The 21,483-nt window shown below is 42.4% G+C and overlaps 1 protein-coding gene across 1 annotated transcript in view; it reads left to right on the top strand.

Moving 5' to 3' along the window:
• Window positions 1-21,483, top strand: part of LOC112222178 (cadherin-4) — a 519,051-nt gene that overhangs the window by 429,011 nt on the left and 68,557 nt on the right. Inside the window, exons 7-8 of the mRNA XM_024384851.2 lie at window positions 5,098-5,242; window positions 9,989-10,161. Coding sequence (XP_024240619.2) covers window positions 5,098-5,242; window positions 9,989-10,161 — 318 coding nt within the window. The remainder of the gene's footprint in view (window positions 1-5,097; window positions 5,243-9,988; window positions 10,162-21,483) is intronic.

A 21,483-nucleotide genomic window follows, 5' to 3' on the forward strand; every position in this document is an offset into this window, starting at 1 on the left:
CATGAGAATCCTCTATACATCCACACTGTGTGTGTCATGTTAAAAGAATGCCACCTGTGGACAGATCTTGCCCATCCTCCAAAAACTGGAAGAGCACTTCACTGTGAAGCATGAAGATACAACATTTGTGGCAACCATCAAAGAGAAGGTGTGGGGTAACCTCTCCAAGCGCTATCAGGATGAGGACATTCAAGCCTTCCTGCATGAGGCCACAGCAATGGACCCCCGATTTAAAGGGAGGCCGGTGAGTGACGCCACCTGGAACAGGCTGAGGAAGGCAACTGTTGAGGCCAATGTGACAGGAGCAACACCAGGGCTGTCAGAGGAGCCGGAGCACCAGCAACAGGAGGAGTCTGAGGGAGAAGGAGAGGAAATGGAGGAGACAGTCCCTCCATTAAACAAAACAGGGAGTGCCTTGGAGGAGCTGTTCTCAGAGGACGACAGGGAGTTGAGGTTGACGATCCAACTGGACACCTTGTCCCTCACCCTCAGCGAGCGTGTTCACCTAGAGGTTGAGCTCTACAAAGGCCTGCCTCCCATCCCCATGGCTGAAGATCCTGTGACGTGGTGGTGGGAGAAGAGAGCTACTCTGCACCTCCTCGTAACAAGCTACCTTTGTGCTCAAGCCTCCTCCACCTCTATCGAGAGGGTATTTTTGACTGCAGGGAACACAATAAGCCAAGAGAGGTCCCGACTTCTGCCAGAGAAGGCAAATATGTTGATCTTTCTCCAGAAGAACTGCTAAGAACAGTTAGTCCTTTTACAGCCTACCTTCATGCCCCACCCATGTTGCTCTATACCACTGTCTTTTCTTTTACAGCCTACCTGCAGGCCCCACCCGTGTTGCTCTATACCACTGTCTTGTCTTTTACAGCCTACCTGCATGCCCCACCCATGTTGCTCTATACCACTGTCTTATCTTTTACAGCCTACCTGCAGGCCCCACCCATGTTGCTCTATACCACTGTCTTTTCTTTTACAGCCTACCTGCAGGCCCCACCCCTGTTGCTCTCTACCACTGTCTTTTATTCTACAGCCTACCTGCAGGCCCCACCCATGTTGCTCTATACCACTGTCTTTTCTTTTACAGCCTACCTGCAGGCCCCACCCATGTTGCTCTATACCACTGTCTTTTCTTTTACAGCCTACCTGCATGCCCCACCCATGTTGCTCTCTACCACTGTCTTTTATTCTACAGCCTACCTGCAGGCCCCACCCATGTTGCTCTCTACCACTGTCTTTTATTCTACAGCCTACCTGCAGGCCCCACCCATGTTGCTCTATACCACTGTCTTTTCTTTTACAGCCTACCTGCATGCCCCACCCATGTTGCTCTCTACCACTGTCTTTTCTTTTACAGCCTACCTGCAGGCCCCACCCATGTTGCTCTCTACCACTGTATTTTATTCTACAGCCTACCTGCAGGCCCCACCCATGTTGCTCTCTACCACTGTCTTTTATTCTACAGCCTACCTGCAGGCCCCACCCATGTTGCTCTCTACCACTGTATTTTATTCTACAGCCTACCTGCAGGCCCCACCCATGTTGCTCTCTACCACTGTATTTTATTCTACAGCCTACCTGCAGGCCCCACCCATGTTGCTCTCTACCACTGTCTTTTATTCTACAGCCTACCTGCAGGCCCCACCCATGTTGCTCTCTACCACTGTCTTTTATTCTACAGCCTACCTGCAGGCCCCACCCATGTTGCTCTCTACCACTGTCTTTTCTTTTGCAGCAAAGTATTGTTTATTTCATTTGTTTTAGATGTCCATCATCACAACATTAGAGTATAATAGTGATTTGTTCAAAACATTACTGTTTCTTTTGCTGTAAATAATTGTTTATTTTATTTATTTTACATTTATAAAATAAAGCAATGTTAATTCTGTTCTTAATTCGTTTTTTTTCTCATAAAAAAACGATAAGAATACCGTTAAAGTACCGGATCGATAAGCAGTATTGGTAAGAGTAGTAATACCGTTAAAATCTTAATGATACCCATCCCTAGTTCTAAACCTATCCGCCAATAACAGCATATTTTCAGTTTTCCATTCCCAGACAGCAAAATTCTTGATTGAGAAATTGCCTTTGAAGCTATTTTGGTTTCTTTTTGACCATTTTAGTTGAAAAGTATCACAGTAAGTTACTTAACTGTTACATAACTGTTAGAAGTTATTTGATATTGAGATAAAAAACGGCTGCAGTGGACCTTTAAACACGGCTTGAAATCTCTGACTAGCGGTGTTATTGAATGAGGGTGTCGGCGCCGCGTAGCGCAGCGCTAGGAGAGAGATAACGCTTTGTGGGCTCCCAGACTGCGGTTTAGCAGGGATATTGGGTGCAGGGCCAGATCAGACAATGCAGAGGAAAAAGAAAAGTCAAATTAACCTTTGGGAGACCCGGTGATGCAATTTTTGTGAGGTGCAGAGAGGAGAGGGGAGGGAAATGTAGAGAGATTGGAGAGGATGTTCACCTGTCTTAGAGAAAGGAAGTGGATGGTGCGTCCTCCTGATTCTTTTTCCTGTCACAAGGCCACAACCCTCCTGGCAAGAGGGTAAGGAGGTTTTTAATAGATAGTTGTCATGGCGATACCCCGGCTGACACCCTCTCACTGTCCGATCAGAAGCACATAATAGAGAGGTTCTGCTGCTACAGATTGTAACCATACATTCCTCCCCTTCTCCCTTCTCCTCTCTTCACTTGTCTTTCCCTCCTCTTGTTTTTAACTTCTTCCCTTGCCTCCACTCCTCCATTTATCTCTTTCCCTCCTCTTGTTTTTAACTTCTTCCCTTGCCTCCACTCCTCCATGTATCTCTTTCCCTCCTCTTGTTTTTAACTTCTTCCCTTGCCTCCACTCCTCCATGTATCTCTTTCCCTCCTCTTGTTTTTAACTTCTTCCCTTGCCTCCACTCCTCCATGTATCTCTTTCCCTCCTCTTGTTTTTAACTTCTTCCCTTGCCTCCACTCCTCCATTTATCTCTTTCCCTCCTCTTGTTTTTAACTTCTTCCCTTGCCTCCACTCCTCCATGTATCTCTTTCCCTCCTCTTGTTTTTAACTTCTTCCCTTGCCTCCACTCCTCCATTTATCTCTTTCCCTCCTCTTGTTTTTAACTTCTTCCCTTGCCTCCACTCCTCCATTTATCTCTTTCCCTCCTCTTGTTTTTAACTTCTTCCCTTGCCTCCACTCCTCCATTTATCTCTTTCCCTCCTCTTGTTTTTAACTTCTTCCCTTGCCTCCACTCCTCCATTTATCTCTTTCCCTCCTCTTGTTTTTAACTTCTTCCCTTGCCTCCACTCCTCCATTTATCTCTTTCCCTCCTCTTGTTTTTAACTTCTTCCCTTGCCTCCACTCCTCCATTTATCTCTTTCCCTCCTCCCTTCCTTTCTCCTCTCCTCACCTGTTCTCTCTTTTGATGCTTATACTCTGAGAATCAGATAGGTTGGTGGAAGGTCATACTACATCCACTCTTGTGTCCTGTTGATAGTCATCTCAGACATTCTAACAGGTGACATATTTGCCTGTTGCAGTGGAATGTTGATGCCATCCTGATTCCTAGTGGTCCATCTCAAACGCCGAATTGTTCCTAAACCTTGGTCGTTTCACTCAGTCTACAGGGACAAAATTGAATAAATCTGTGTCGATGATATAAAGCATGCTAGTAAGGTCAAATAGTGAAATATAACACCTTGATTTTAAAGAGAGATCAGTGTGACTCTCTCCCTGGGTGCAGTAAAAACAGAGCACAGATGTTTATTGAATCTTAACATATCCTCTACGGCTAACCAAGGTATATTACCAGCATTTGTCTCCTGCAGTGTTCTTTATCAAAACATTTTTCTTTCAGATTTCTGGGGAGGGAAAGGATATCTAGACAGGCTTTCCTGTCTGTATAGATTTTGATATTCATTATATGCCCAAACTATGTGTGAAATCTTACCGCTGCTGTTGCTCTAGGATAGGATACAGTCGAGCAGCCGTTCACATTGACTCACTGTGTTTGTGATGTGGGCTATAAGATTAAGAGATTTTGGGATTCCCTTTCAAATAAATCAACCACAGAATGTTGGACTGAGATCCAAGAAGACTAGGAGAAGAAGTAAACAAAATAATAGATCATATTTTGAAGGGAAGCCAGCTCTTTAAAATGAGGGAATTTTGTTGTTTGTTACTTTCAAGAAACTAGTCCTGAGAATTAGGTGTTGGAGATGCTGGGACAATTTTGTAGTGTGCATTTTAACACCAATAAACCCCTATTTTTCTGAAAATGTAGCTAGCTAGACTCCCGTATACATGGATGAAATCTTCTATCTCTCTGTCACGGATGCCATGGTTACACTTAGTTTGCAGATGTCGTTCAGACAGGTGTTTTACAGATTTCTGTGTTCTCTTTTCGAGTCCCTCCACATTTGCAATCAAATGCCGGAATTTTCCCCACCTTAGGTATCACACTCTGCTTCCTCCAGAAAGTGGAGAGCCTTAGCAACACTTGTGGAGTTCTTTGTGATATCTTTCAAAAAAGCCACTTCAGAAAGGATTACCTACACATACTAAGCAGCTCACGTTATAGACAGAAGCGTGCTACATGGCAGACCAATCCGAACTATTATCTCAGCCAATCATGGCTAGCAGGAAGGTTCCTCACTTTTTCTGTGGCTAAACCAACTGGGCTCGTAATTTAACCATTTCATTGGTATTTACAGATGGCAGACAAGTTTGTTTTTAAGGCAAATTAAAATTCACATGTTCCAGAAGGCATTTCTGCCCAATAAACGCATTTTGTTAAACATTTAAAAAATGACGTTCAAGTGCTGCTCCTGTGAAGTAGTGACGCACGACATACGCCTAGTTTCCTGAAACGAGTCACATATATTATTGGTGCTTGGTACCCATTCGGCTGTGCAGTAATGAAATGCAACGTTGTTTATTTCTCTCTGGTCCTGTTGTTTTTCCTCAAATATGCCCTAATGCAGTGCTTAGCATTGGTTACCACACTGCATATCAACCATATCATGTTACTGATGTTGAGTTTGTTAATGGCAGCATAATTGACCCTCTATCTTTATCTCTCTCTCACTCTCTCTCACCCTCTCCAGCTTCGTGCCCATGCAGTGAACATGAATGGTGAGCGAGTGGAGAGCCCCATAGACCTGTACATCTATGTCATAGACATGAACGACAACCGGCCTGAGTTCAAGAACCAGGTCTACAATGGCTCTGTCGACGAGGGCTCCAAGCCAGGTAAACACAGGGATGGATGGACCATTGTCTCTTTCTCACTGACATGGACAGAAGAATGTTCCTACATAAATCACACTGTAGAGAATAGTGAGTTTTACAGCAGTCTTTGCACACTACTTAGCTGTTCTGCGTGAAAAAATGGAGCCCATAGGGAATAGAGGTTGACCGATTAATCGGAATGGCCGATTAATTAGGGACGATTTCAAGTTCTCATAAAAATTGGAAATCGGTATTTTTGGACACCAATTTGGCTGCTTTAAAAAAAAAGTTGTTTATTTAATCTTTATCTAACTAGGCAAGTCAGTTAAGAACACATTCTTATTTTCAATGACGGCCTAGGAAAGGTTGGGTAACTGCCTTGTTCAGGGACAGAACAACTGATTTTTACTGGGGATTCAAACTCTGGGATTCAATCTTGCAACCTTACAGTTAACTAGTCCAACGCTCTAACCACCTGCCTCACGAGGAGCCTGCCTGCTATGCAAATGCAGTAAGCCAAGGTAAGTTGCTAGCTAGCATTAACCTCTCTAGGGTATGTGGGACGCTAGCGTCCCACCTGGCCAACATCCAGTGAGATTGCAGAGCGCCAAATTCAAATACAGAAATACTCATTATAGGAATTCAGAAAAGATACAACTATTTTGCGTAGGTTTAAAGATTAACTTATTGTGAATCCAACCACGGTGTCAGATTTAAAAATGCTTTACTGCGAAAGCATACATTACAATTATTTGAGAACATAGCCCAGCAGACAAGTCATTACAAACAGTAACCGGCCAAGTAGAAGAGTCACACAAGTCAGAAATAGAGATAAAATTAGTCACTTACCTTTGATGATCTTCATATGGTTGCACACAGAAGACATTAATTTATTCAATAAATGTTGCTTGTGTTCGATGAAGTCTCTCTTTATACCCGAAAACCTCAGTTTTGTTTGCGCGTTTTCTTCAGTAATCCACAGGCTCAAACGCAGTCACAACAGGCAGACAAAAAAATCAAAATTGTATCCGCAAAGTTCATAGAAACATGTCAAACGATGTTTATATTCAATCATCAGGTTGTTTTTAACCTAAATAATCGATAATATTTCAACCGGACATTAAAGTCGTCAATATAAAAGGTAAACAAGAAAGGCACTCTCTCTCGCGCGCATGAAAAAGCTCTGTGACACGGCAGGGTCCACTCATTCAGACTGCTCTTACTCCCTAATTTTTCAGAATACAATCCTGAAACAATTTCTAAAGACTGTTGACATCTAGTGGAAGGCATAGGAACTGCAATTTGAGTCCTAATTCAATGGATACTGTAATGGCATTGAATAGAAAACTACAACAACATCAAAAAATCCTACTTCCTGAATGGATTATTCTCTGGTTTTCGTCTTCCAAATCAGTTCTGTTATACTCACAGACATTATTTTAACAGGTTTGGAAACTTTAGAGTGTTTTCTATCCAAATCTACTAATTATATGCATATCCTACAACCTAAAACTGAGAGAGAGAGAGAGAGAGATTACCTGGGAATATTGAAGACTCATGTTAAAAGGAACCACCAGCTTTCATATGTTCTCATGTTCTGAGCAAGGAATTTAAGCTTTCTTACATAGCACATATTGCACTTTAAATTTCCTCTCCAACACGTGGTTTTTGCATTATTTAAATCCAATTGAACATGTTTCATTATCTATTTGAGGCTAAATTGATTTTATTGATGTATTATATTAAGTTAAAATAAGTGTTCATTCAGTATTGTTGTAATTGATCATTATTATAAATAAATAAATAAAAATCGTCCGATTAATCAGTATCGGCTTTTTTTGGTCCTCCAATAATCGATATCGGAAAAATCATACTCGGTCGACCTCTAGTAGAGAATACCATTTGGAGCATTTGTGTTTGTTTTTTTATAGATTGATTCAGTTTCACATTCCACATGATTTACCCCAGAGGCATTTGCTCAGATGGAGAGCTTCAGTCCTGCAGTGTGCTCATTTAGCTAGCTCTACTGTTGGCTGCATGGCCATAAAGCTGTGGATGGTGTGGCTGGAGATGATACGGCGATTAAATTTACCACGCTTTAGCTGCAGCTCCACTGACTCATTTGATTTATTCCCTCACAGTGGAGAGAAAGGCTGATGAGCCAGGTCGTATTGCACTAGAGGTGATCTGAAATCTGAAGAGGTGTCCAGGTGCTACGTGCACTTTCATTTTCTCACTAACTCTCTCTTTCGTTCTCCTTTTTCAACCTGAAGCGATTTTAATACAAACTCCGCCACCCCAACACAGACACACACGCACAAGCACACACACACACACGCACACATCACCAATCCTTGGCAGTAGCATGCGTGACATTCAGCCGAACAATAATCATAAAAAAATAGTTTTGGTATTAAGAGCTCCAGTGGTTTCAATGGGAAGCCAATTACAGAGTTGAATTAGTTTTCAAATTAAAGACTCATTTAGGCCCCTAATCCTGTCAGGCACAGAGTAGACGCCCGTACAAAGGGTCCACATTAAGCCCCCTAAGAACACCCCGTAATGAAATTACCCAGGCAATGGGTGACACAGTGTGATTCTCCAGAGATAGAGAGAGATAGAGGGAGAGAGAGAGATGGGTGAAAGATTGATAGTCTCCCTAGTTGGAACCAAATGCAAAGCTGCTCTCTGTCTATCCTTTATCCCTCACTCTGTTCCTCTGCTCTTTCTTCCTTCCCTTTCTCTCTGAGTCCTTTGGAATCCAATTTCTCTCTTCTCTGCCCCATTGACAAATGTTCCTTTGAAATGTAATGGAGTTTGAAATGGTGGCTCGGCTGGAATTATCTCTGGACGGAGCTTGTCACTGGGATGATATCACTATTTCTGATAATAACAATTGGATGGAAATTACTGGTGGAGAGGAGAGGAGGCAGATGGAGAGAGAGAGGGAAAGAGACAGCTGGAGAGAGAGAGAGAGAGAGAGAGAGAGGGGGGAGAGAGAGAGAAAGGGGGGGGAGGGAGAGAGAGAGAGAGAGAGAGAGAGAGAGAGAGAGAGAGAGAGAGAGAGAGAGAGTGAGGAGAGAGACAGAGACAGAGAGAGGGAGGGACGGAGAAATTAGAAAGGCTTAGATACTGGGACAGAGAGAGAGAGGAGTATAAACAGGGACAGAGAGAGAGAGAGGAGTATAAACAGGGACAGAGAGAGAGAGAGAGGAGTATAAACAGGGACAGAGAGAGAGAGAGGAGTATAAACAGGGACAGAGAGAGAGAGAGGAGTATAAACAGGGACAGAGAGAGAGAGAGGAGTATAAACAGGGACAGAGAGAGAGAGGAGTATAAACAGGGACAGAGAGAGAGAGAGGAGTATAAACAGGGACAGAGAGAGAGAGAGGAGTATAAACACAGACAGAAAGAGAGAGGAGTATTAACAGGGACAGAGAGAGAGAGAGGAGTATAAACACAGACAGAAAGAGAGAGGAGTGTAAACAGGGACAGAGAGAGAGAGAGGAGTATAAACAGGGACAGAGAGAGAGGAGTGTAAACAGGGACAGAAAGAGAGATAGGAGTGTAAACAGGGACAGAGAGAGAGAGAGGAGTATAAACAGGGACAGAAAGAGAGAGGAGTATAAACAGGGACAGAGAGAGAGAGAGGAGTATAAACAGGGACAGAAAGAGAGAGGAGTATAAACAGGGACAGAGAGAGAGAGAGGAGTATAAACAGGGACAGAAAGAGAGAGGAGTATAAACAGGGACAGAGAGAGAGAGAGGAGTATAAACATAGACAGAAAGAGAGAGGAGTATAAACAGGGACAGAGAGAGAGAGAGGAGTATAAACAGGGACAGAGAGAGAGGAGTGTAAACAGGGACAGAAAGAGAGAGAGGAGTGTAAACAGGGACAGAGAGTGAGAGGAGTATAAACAGGGACAGAGAGAGAGAGAGGAGTATAAACACGGACAGAAAGAGAGAGGATATAAACAGGGACAGAGAGAGAGAGAGAGAGAGAGGAGTGTAAACAGGGACAGAAAGAGAGAGAGGAGTGTAACAGGGACAGAGAGAGAGAGGAGTGTAAACAGGGACAGAGAGAGAGAGGAGTATAAACAGGGACAGAGAGAGAGAGGATTATAAACGGACAGAGAGAGAGAGTATAAACAGGGACAGAGAGAGAGAGGAGTATAAACAGGGACAGAGAGAGAGAGGATTATAAACGGACAGAGAGAGAGAGGAGTGTAAACAGGGACAGAGAGAGAGAGAGGAGTGTAACAGGGACAGAGAGAGAGAGGAGTATAAACAGGGACAGAGAGAGAGAGACGAGTGTAAACAGGGACAGAAAGAGAGAGACGAGTGTAAACAGGGACAGAGAGATAAAGAGAGAGAGTGAGAGTGAGAGATCAGTGTGTGCATGAATGTACAGTACCAGTCAAACGTTTGGACACACCTACTCATTCCAGGGTTTTTCTTTATTTTGACTATTTTTTACACTGTAGAATAATAGTGAAGACATCCGAACTATGAATGAACACATATGGAATCATTTAGTAACCCACATTTTTTAAAACAATTTATATTTGAGATTCTTCAGAGTAGCCACCCTTTGCCTTGATGACAGCTTTGCACACTCTTGGCATTCCCTCAACCAGCTTCACCTGGAATGCTTTTCCTTCACTCTGCGGTTTAAAAATTTGTAGGAGGGTCCAAACTTTTGACTGGTACTTTGTGCTTGTGTACCTGTATATATGCCTCATCTGACTGTTGCCTCCTCTTCCTCAGGTACGTTTGTGATGCACCTGGCAGCCTTTGATCATGATGACAACACCACGGCCAATGGGATGGTGCGCTACCGGATCCTTTCCCAGACGCCACACAGCCCCATCCCCAACATGTTCACCATCAACAGCGAGACCGGAGACATTGTCACCGTGGCAGCAGGCCTCGACCGCGAGGTTAGTAACCCTGGTAAAGCTGGTGGGATGTGTTCTCAGAGCCCAGAGATTTTGCTGTTAAGGTCAGAAGAATTCCTGGCCCTCCACATAATGAATGAGGATAATGTAATGTGATTGTCAAGATTGTCAAGGTTCATTTCACATAGTGTGTGTTGTGTTGTGGTAACACCAGTGCTGGAACTGCCTCTGGGAACAACCTGGTCTCAGAGCATTTCGTATTATTTTGTATGTAAATCCAAGACACTCGATTTAGTATGAAACAGTACATACAGTTGAAGTCGGAAGATTACATACACTTAAGTTGGAGTCATTAAAACTCGTTTTTCAACCACTCCACAAATTTCTTGTTAGCAAACTATAGTTTTGGCGAGTCGTTTAGGACATCTACTTTGTGCATGACACAATTAATTTTTCCATTAATTGTTTACAGACAGATTATTTCACTTGTAATTCACTGTATCACAATTCCAGTGGGTCAGAAGTTTACATACACTAAGTTGACTCTGCCTTTAAACAGTTTGGAAAATTCCAGAAAATGATGGCTTTAGATGCTTCTAATAGGCTAATTGACATAATTTGAGTCAATTGGAGGTGTACCTGTGGATGTATTTCAAGGCCTATCTTCAAACTCAGTGCCTCTTTGCTTGACATCATGGGAAAATCAAAATAAATCAGCCAAGACCTCAGAAAAAAAAAGTAGACCTCCACAAGTCTGGTTCATCCTTGGGAGCAATTTCAAATGCCTGAAGGTACAGCAAGGAAGAAGCCACTGCTCCAAAACCGCCATAAAAAGCCAGACTACGGTTTGCAACTGCACATGGGAACGAATATCGTACTTTTTGGAGAAATGTCCTCTGGTCTGATGAAACAAAAATATAACTGTTTGGCCATAATGACCATCGTTATGTGTTTGGAGAAAAAGGGGAGGCTTGCAAGCCGAAGAACACCATCCCAAATGTGAAGCACGGTGGTGGCAGCATCATGTTGTGGGGGTTCTTTGCTGCAGGAGGGACTGGTGAACTTCACAAAATAAATGCCATCATGAGGAAGAAAAATTATGTGGATATATTGAAGCAACATCTCAAGACATCAGTCAGGAAGTTAAAGCTTGGTCGCAAATGGGTCTTCCAAATGCACAATGACCCCAAGCATACTTCCAAAGTTGTGGCAAAATGGCCTCAGGACAACAAAGTCAAGGTATTGGAGTGGCTATCTCAAAGCCCTGACCTCAATCATCTAGAAAATGTGTGGGCAGAACTGAAAAAGCGTGTGCGAGCAAGGAGGCCTACAAACCTGACTCAGTTACACCAGCTCTGTCAGGAGGAATAGGCCTAAATTCACCCAACTTATTGTGGGAAGCTTGTGGAAGGCTACCCTAAATGTTTGACCCAAGTTAAACAATTTAAAGACAATTCTACCAAATACTGATTGATTGTATGTAAACTTCTGACCCACTGGGAATGTGATGAAAGAATTAAAAGCTGAAAGAAATAATTTTCTCTACTATTATTCTGACATTTCACATTCTTAATATAAAGTGGTGATCCTAACTGACCTAAGACAGGGAATTGTTACTAGGATTAAATGTCAGAAATTGTGAAAAACAGAGTTTAAATGTATTTGGCTAAGGTGTATGGAACCTTCCGACTTCAACTGTACATTCATTTTGAGTTGCATCCCCTTTGGCCCTCAAAACAGCCGCAATTCATTGGGGGCACAGACTAGAAGGTTTCAAAAGCGTTCCACAGGGATGCTAGCCCATGTTGACTCCAATGCTTCCCACAGTTGTGTCAAGTTGGCTGGATGCCCTTTGGATGGTGGACCATTCTTGATACACACAGGAAATTGTTGAGTGTGAAAAACCCAGCATCATTGCATTTCTTGACACACTCAAACCAGTGTGCCTGGCACTTTCTACCATACCCCATTCAAAGGCAATGAAATATTTTGTCTTGCCTATTGATCCTATGAATGGCACACATACACAATCCATGTCTCAATTGTTTCAAGGCTTTAACATCTCTTCATCTACACTGATTGAAGTGGATTTAAAGGTTGACATCAATAAGGCGTCATAGCTTTCACATGGATTCTCCTGGTCAGTCTATGTCAGTGTATATTTGCATTTTATTTTTCAACTCACCTAAGTTAGTCTTTGAGTCTTCAACTGTGTGTGGCTGTAGGTTGTCTGTCATGGGTGTCTGTCACTCCACGTCACGCTCTGCCCAGCATTTTCCAAGCCGTCCCCCTGAGGTCACCTTGTTTATGGAGCTGTCACGTTATGACAACATCATAACATCTTTGTTTACGTGACACGGATGTGCCTGTGACAACACCGTCGACGCCGTAAAGGGAATCTCTCTGCTGCATCACCCCAGGCACCTGTCACTGCTGACAGCCCTATTAACAACACCGTCGACGCCGTAAAGGGAATCTCTCTGCTGCATCACCCCAGGCACCTGTCACTGCTGACAGCCCTATTAACAACACGTCAACGCCATAAAGGGAATCTCTCTGCTGCATCACCCCAGCCACCTGTCACTGCTGACAGACCTATTAACAACACCGTCAACGCCATAAAGGGAATCTCTCTGCTGCATCACCCCAGCCACCTGTCACTGCTGACAGACCTATTAACAACACCGTCAACGCCGTAAAGGGAATCTCTCTGCTGCATCACCCCAGCCACCTGTCACTGCTGACAGACCTATTAACAACACCGTCAACGCCATAAAGGGAATCTCTCTGCTGCATCACCCCAGCCACCTGTCACTGCTGACAGACCTATTAACAACACCGTCAACGCCGTAAAGGGAATCTCTCTGCTGCATCACCCCAGCCACCTGTCACTGCTGACAGCCCTATTAACAACACCGTCGACGCCATAAAGGGAATCTCTCTGCTGCATCACCCCAGCCACCTGTCACTGCTGACAGACCTATTAACAACACCGTCAATGCCGTAAAGGGAATCTCTCTGCTGCATCACCCCAGCCACCTGTCACTGCTGACAGACCTATTAACAACACGTCAATGGAGCCTTCAGGTGTGTGCTTTAATGTCACATGCACAAGTACAGTCAAATGCCTTTCTTGCAAACTCAAAATCCAACAATGAATGAACAGTGTAATACTGGAAAAAACACACGAGAAATAAGAAGATATATGAAGAACACAATAAGTAAGTAAGCATACTATATACATGGTCAGTTCCAATACCATATCTACAATGTGCAGGAATACTGGAGTGATGGAGGTAGATATGTATAGCGGTAAGGTGACTAGGCATCAGGATATAAGATAAACAGAGTAGCAGCAGCCTGGATGTAAATTTGGTGTGCTTGTGTGTAGCGTCAATATTAATGTATGTGCATATTATGTGTGAGTGAGCAGATGATGGAGAGTGCAAAAATAAAATAAAGGGTCAATAAAGATACAAGGTTAACTCAGAGAGTCTGTGTATTTATTTTGTTAGCTATTTATCAGTCTTATTGCATGTGGATAGAAGCTGTTCAAGAGCTTGTTGGTGCCAGACTTGATGCAACGGTACCGCTTGCCGTGCTGAAGCAGAGAGAATAGTCTATGGCTTGGGTGCCTGGAATCTTTAACGAGTTTCCAGGCCTTAGTTCCACACTGCCTGATACAGATGGCATGGAGCTCTGCCCCAGTGATGTACTGGGCTCTCCGCATCACCCTCTGTAGCACCATGTGATCGAGGGCGGTGCTATTGCCATACCTGGCAGCGATGCAACCAGTCAAGATGCTCTCAATGGTACAGCTGTAGAATTTGTTTTGTATTTGAGGGCCCATGACAAAAAAATCAACCTCGTAAGGGGAAATAGGTGCTGTTATGGCTTCTTCGCGACTGTGTGTGTGTGTTTGGACCGTTTTAAGTCTTTCGTGATTTGGACGCCGAGGAACTTGACTCTCTCGACCTGCTCCACTGCAACCGCATCAATGTGGATGGGGGCGTGCTCACCACCCCCCCTCGTTTCCTGTAAGGGGTACAATGGTGTTGAACTATGAGCTGTAGTCATTGAACTAAATTCTCACGTAAGTATTACTCTTATCTAGGTGGGTGAGGGCAGTGTGGAGAACAATTGATATTGTGTCATTGCATCAAACAATTGAGAATGTTTCTGTTTGTTAATGTGTGTGTGCAATGTTGGGTAGGTTACCTTCTAAATGTAATCCGTTATAGTTACTAGTTACCTGTCTAAAATTGTAATCAGTCTCGTAACTTTTGGATTACCCAAACTCAGTAACTTAATCTGATTACTTTCCTCTTAAGAGGCATTAGAAGAAGACAAAATGAATATTACCAATTGAACAATATCTATTGCAGGACACACTTTATAGTTATAGTTTTACATAGCTGGCCATAAACGGACTTTGCATTTTACTCTATGGGTTGGTTATGTAGGCTTATTCTAACCCATTGCTTTCTACTACACAATAATAAAATAGGCTACTGTATATCTTGACATTAAAATCCAAAGTCTGTCAGATTTCTAGTCATTGCAATTGATTGCATACCTTTTGATCTTCAAGAATATGACTTGGAAATATACAGCGCCTTCGGAAAGTATGACTTTTCCCACATTTTGTTACATTACAGCCTTATTCTAAAATTGATTTTTTTAATAAAGGTTTTCCTCATCGATCTACCCACAATACCCCATAATAACAAAACATAAACTGTGTTTTTATTTTATTTAGCAAATGTATTAAAAAAAACTGAAATATCATGTCATGACGGTGGCCCTTTTTGGGTATAGCTAGTGGCTTCTCTCTCTCTCTCTTATACCCAGGTTCAGGTTCTGTTATCTCAGGTCGGAAATTCCTGGAGGAGACTCTCTCCCCCTGGCCATGCAGACAGAGACACATAGAGAGAACAAAGGATTTCACATGGTGAACTCCTAAATCCCTAAAATGAGGATTTGATACAAAATGTCCACTTGTGAGAAGGTGGGAATGGTCCGTGGACACTTAAGGGAAGGGTATGACGAGTGTGTTTCATTTGGTGACCTCAGAGAGGACAGGAAACACACATGACTATATCTCTGAATATGTACATTTCTCAATGATGGGGTTTGCATCTAATTCTTGTATAAAATGAATGTGTAAAGATGAAACTATTTGTGAAATGATATAATATGATGTTAAACCTTTAATGTGAAAGAATTGTATTCCCTTTAAAGTTTAACTAAGTCATTGGCCCGCCCCCGTGAGCACAGACATGATCTGGTGTGGAACAGCCCTTTTCTACTGTACAAATTTAAAAAACTCCTGAGGAAATCCTATTCAGACCACGCGTACCTCGATGGACACCGAGGGGGCACAGGTTGAGTTTAGACCACAAAAACCTCAGTATAAGGTAAAGTTGTAATAGTTGTATAATTCCTAACCATACCACGTGGAGCATTGGCTACACGGCGGGAAATGGTTCAACTCTATCGATCCCGACAGAATAAACTCTATCGATCCTGACTCTCTCGATCGACTATCGATCCCCACAGAATAAGAGCAAATCTTAGATACTAATTACTAGTCTGCAGCTAGAATTGATGTCAACCTGGGATGCGAAGACCGACAGCCGCCGAAACATCTATTCTATAAGAACATTTCTGAAAGGTACTCTGAAGTATTCATTCTAACCACAAAAGACTGAACTTTCCAACAGAAGGAGGATTCCAACAGAGATCACGATGACACACTGGGCGTAAATATATACTGATTGCAATTATTCCCGAATTAGTGAGCGTTCATGTGCTAATCAACTGTGTAGTGACTCTTTTTGTCTTTCCCGACCTTCTCAGTCCACACCCACTTCCCTTTGTCCACCAAGCCGTCATATCGGCTTAGCCCACTAGGGAACCTCCCCTATCATTTCCTTGTAACCATATCTACTGTTTGTTTGTCTATGCATTTCTGTGATTATTTAGTTAGTTAGTAAATAAATTATTAAGACAGTTGATGTATGGATGATTCATAGTAAAGGCTGGGTTTGTGCAGACAACCAACAGTTTACAATGTTTGGAATGAGACTAACGTGAGATAAAGAATAATTCATTAATTAGAAGACTAATTGATCAGATATTAAAATATCTGAAGAGTTATATTAGGAAAATTATAACTTTGTAATCTGAAGAATTTCCTTAGTGCCCCGACTTCCTAGTTAATTACATTTACATGATTAGTTTAATCACGTAATAATAATTACAGAGAATTGATTTGATAAAATAACAGACTTCACTTTAATTATACAAAGACACGACAATCACATTTACATAACTACTCAAACCCTTTACTCAGTACTTTGTTGGAGCATCTTCGTCAGCGATTACAGCACGAGTCTTCTTGGGTATGACGCTACAAGCTTGGGAAAACCTTTTTTTGGAGAGTTTCTCCCATTCCTCTCTGCAGATCCTCTCAAGCTCTGTGAGATTGGGTGGGGAGCGTTGCTGCACAGCTATTTTAAGATCTCTCTAGAGATGTTTGATCGGGTTCAAGTCCGGGCTCTGGCTTCTGTCTGGCCACTCTACCATAAAAGCCTGATTGCTGCAGAGATGGTTGTCCTTCTGGAAGGTTCCCCCATCACCACAGAGAAACTCTGGAGCTCTGTCAGAGTGACCATCGGGTTCTTTGTCACCTCCCTGATTGCTCAGTTTGGCCAGGCAGCCAGCTCTAGGAAGAGTCTTGGTGGTTCCAAACTTCTTCCATTTAAGTTGGATGGAGGCCACTGTGTTCTTGTGGACCTTCAATGCTGCAGAAATGTTTTGGTACCCTTCCCCAGATCTGTGCCTCAAAACAATCCTATCTTGGATCTCTACGGACAATTCCTTCAACCTCATGGCTTGGTTTTTGCTCTAACATGCACTGTCAACTGTGGGGCCTTATATAGACAGGTGTGTGCCATTCCAAATCATGTCCAATGAATTAAATTTTCCCACAGGTGGACTCCAATCAAGTTGTAGAAACATCTCAAGGATGATCAATGGAAACAAGATGCACCTGAGCTCAATTTTGAGTCTCATAGCAAAGGGTCTAAATACTTATGTAAGTAAGGTATTTATGTTTTTATTTTTAATACATTCGCAAACATTTCTAAACCCTGTTTTCACTTTGTCATCATGGGGTATTGTGTGTAGATTGCTGAGGATTTTAATTTATTTAATCCATTTTAGAATAAAGCTGTAATGTAACAAAATGTGGAAAAATAGGGGCCTCCCGGGTGGCGCAGTAGCTAAGGGCGCTGTATTGCGCCAGCAGAGACTCTGGGTACGCGCAAAGGCTCTGTCGTAACTGGCCGCGACCGGGTGGTCCGTGGGGCGACGCACAATTGGCCTAGTGGTTAGGGAGGGTTTGGCCAGTAGGGAAATCCTTGTCTCATCGCGCACCAGCGACTCCTGTGGCGGGCCAGGCGCAGTGTGCTCTAACCAAGGTTGCCACGTGCGCAGTGTTTCCTCCGACACATCGGTGCGGCTGGCTTCCGGGTTGGATGGCACTGTGTTAAGAAGCAGTGCGGCTTGGTTGGGTTGTGTATCGGAGAACGCATGACTTTCAACCTTCGTCTCTCCTGAGCCCATACGGGAGTTGTAGCGATGAGACAAGATTGTAGCTACTAAAACAATTGGATACCACTGCAGATTAGCCAAATAGTTTCACTTGAGCATAACCCCTACTCTGTTGTTTATGATGTTGTTGTCATGGAGGTCATTGCCTCAAGTTGAAAAATAAATGCTTTGAGCGCTATCGAAAAGTGCTATTTGCATGTGAAAAATGTGTGCTATAGGCCTATTGTTTTCATTTTTTGTTGGTGAAATTTAGATCATTTGCAGCTGTCTATGTAAAGTGTGTGAGTTGGAGTATATCTACGTAGTCCTATATGGAGAAAGAAAATGTATCAGCACAAATTAAATTCATATTCTACCTAAATTAAAGTTGTTTTTGACTGTATGGAACACAATACCACGGAGGAGTTTAGAAGGGAGCACCTGTACAGCTGTTGCAAGAGAGCATTTTTCACTGTCTGTGCACTGGTCGCAAAAACAATGATTTATAGGCATCTTAAACTTTTTAAATTCAACCGTTATTGGGTTAAAATATACATATACATTTGTGAACAGCCATCCACAACAACCACAATCTGTGAGGCTCAAATTGCTAAATGAGAGAGCAGCAGTGTGATTCACATCAATGCGCAATGTAGGTATCAATAATAAATGACATCCGTATCACCTGTAGGCTACACAACTGCTGTCGTCCTTAACTCCAAGCCTTTATTCAAGTTGGATAATCTTTGGATGCCAACAGCAGTCGCGACATTGGAAGACATAGCTTGGACTTTAGCCTATAAAAGCCTATTCCTGCTTTAGAAAATACTATATAATACACTGCAGTTGAGGAACAATGAGAAAGTAAATCTGCTTTAAAACTTGATAAACTTGTAACCCCACTTTTGAGAAAATGGCCCGTGAATGTTTTGGTACACCTACTGGAGAGCTCTTCTTTGTCTACACCTATTCAGCATCATTCACACCCATCTCTTTAAGGATTTGCTTGTGAGGCCATGTGCTAAACAGAGTAAGGTAGTGTAATAAACAACCAAAGATTTCAAGACTAAAAGTGGTGAAAGTATTCATAAAAAGTAGTAGGATACAGAAGGTGTAAACGGCAGAGTGAAATGGTTACTTACATAGAGGAGTCTTTTGTTTTGTAGCTAGCTAGCTAGCTGAAGAATGAACCATAATCCCAAACCATACTACCATGCACTATGCATGAATCTGCAGGTAGCTAAAGCTAACCAACTAATTTCAATTTAGCTAGCTAGCTAATAATAGGCTATAACTAGCAATGCAAATGGCTTTGTGAGATACAAATAATATTACTACACAGATCATACACATAAAATTAGCTAGCAAGCCAGCCAGCTAACGTTAGCTAGCTAGCTAACAGTATGCTTTAACTTCTTGGTGACAGGGGGCAGTATTTTCACGTCCAGATGAAATGCATGCCCAAATTCAACTGCCTGCTACTCATCCCCAGAAGATAAGATATGTATATTATTAGTCGATTTGGATAGAAAATCCTCGGACGTTTCTAAAACTGTTTGAATCATGTCAGTCCGTATAACAGAACCTATTTATCAGGCGAAACCCCCAGGGACAAACCATTCCGATTATTTTTGAGGTCACTCTCTTTCAATGGTTTTTCATTGGGACTCCAGATTTCTAAGGGACCTTCTTGCAGTTCCTACCGCTTCCACTGGATGTCAACAGTCGTTAGAAATTGGATGAGGTTTTTCCTTTGCGTAATGAAGAAGTAGCCCTGTTCAGAACAAGGGTCACTTCAAGTGTACTGTTAGATAGAGGCGCATGACCAGAAAGCTAGCTACAGTTTGTTTTCCTCCTGTATTGAACACAGATCATCCCGTCTTCAATATTATCGATTATTTACGTTACAAACACCTAAAGTTGTATTACAAAGGTAGTTTGAAAGGTTTTGGCAAAGTTTACAGGTAACTTTTGAGATATTTTGTAGTGACGTTGCGCAAGTTAGAACCGGCGTTTTTCTGGATCAAATGCGCCAAATAAATGGAGATTTTGGACATATATATTGACGGAATTAATCGAACAAAAGGACCATTTGTGATGTTTATGGGACATATTGGAGTGCCAACAGAAGAAACTCCTCAAAGGTAAGGCATGAATTATATTTTTATTTCTGCGTTTTGTGTCGCGCCTGCAGGGTTGATATATGCTTTTCTCTCTTTGTTTACGGAGGTGCTATCCTCAGATAATAGCATCGTTTGCTTTCGCCGAAAAGCCTTTTTGAAATCTGACATGTTTCCTGGATTCACAACACATGTAGCTTTAATTTGGTATCTTACATGTGTGATTTCATGAAAGTTAGATTTGTATAGTAATTTTTTTGAATTTGGCACTCTGCATTTTCACTGGCTTTTGGCCAGGTGGGACACGTCCCACATATCCCAGAGAGGTTAACTTGCAATGAAAGCGACTTTCTGACAAAAATAATTCTTCTGTATTCTCTTTTCTGTATTCTCTTTTCAACTCCCTCCGCATTTGCAAACATACTCTGCTTCCACCGGGCATTCCACTGATTTCAAAACCCGGTAAAATTATTCAGTGACAACAACACTGTTGATCGCTGTTTCTTCCCCATCACTGTCATCAGGTTCAATGAAAATGTTTTTACCTAAATCAGGGATTTCCTCGTCTATTAATTTTCAAAGTCAGAGAGAGTCAGCATGGCACGATCGTCCTCCAGAAACAAGTCCATCACAACTTGTCCCCACTGACCTTTGTCGATAGCACCTGTTTAAATTCGGGGCAGTAATGTTGAGTGTAGTAGCAACAGTTTTGCAGTTCTTAATGATATCTTTCAAAAAAGCTGTTGTAGCAAGGATTATCTACACATATTGAGCAGCTCATGTTATAGACAGAAGCAAGCTACATGGTAGACCAATCAAACTTGTCATTGTCGTTATGAAAAAGTATAAACACAAAATGACAGGCTGCATGACATCAACAGCCTGGGGGACCAAAATAGCATAACTGGTGCATTTTAACACCAATATACCCATATTTTTCTGAAAATGTAGCTAGCTAGACTCCCTTACCCGTATACATGGATAAACGCTTCTCCCTCTCTGTCACGGATGCCTTAGTTTGAAGATGTAATCCAGACAAGTGTTTCATACAACAGCCTTCTGTGTTCTCTTTTATACTACTTCCACATTTGTAATCGAACACCTGAATTTTCTCCTTCTATCATACTCTGCATCCACCGGGCATTCCACTGATTCATAACTCGGTCCTCCAGAAAGTGGAGAGCCTTAGCAACACTTGTGCAGTTCTTCGTGGTATCTTTCAAAAAAGCCACTTTAGAAAGGATGACCTACTGTACACATACTAAGCAGCTCATGTTGTAGACAGAAGCGTGCTACATGGCAGTCCAATCTGAACCCATCTCTCAGCATGTGCAGCCCAACCATTATCTCAGCCAAATCATGGCTAGCGGGAAGGTTTTTCCAAGGCTAAACCAACTAGACTCGTAATTTAACAATTGTATTCGTATTTACAGATGGCATACAAGTTTGCTATTAAGGCACATGAAAGTTTACATGTTCCCAAAGGCATATCTGCCCCCAGGAAATGTTTACGTTCAAATGTCTCTCCTGTGAATTAGTGACTTGCGACAGATGCCTAGCTTCCTGGAACAGGTCACAATTATACCTAGCTCAGGTCTCCAGCTATGTATTTGGTTTGCTAACTTGCTAGCTAAGTTGGGGCGTCAGG

The sequence above is a fragment of the Oncorhynchus tshawytscha genome, linkage group LG22, assembly GCF_018296145.1.
Source record: "Oncorhynchus tshawytscha isolate Ot180627B linkage group LG22, Otsh_v2.0, whole genome shotgun sequence".
NCBI classification, from domain to species: domain Eukaryota; kingdom Metazoa; phylum Chordata; class Actinopteri; order Salmoniformes; family Salmonidae; genus Oncorhynchus; species Oncorhynchus tshawytscha.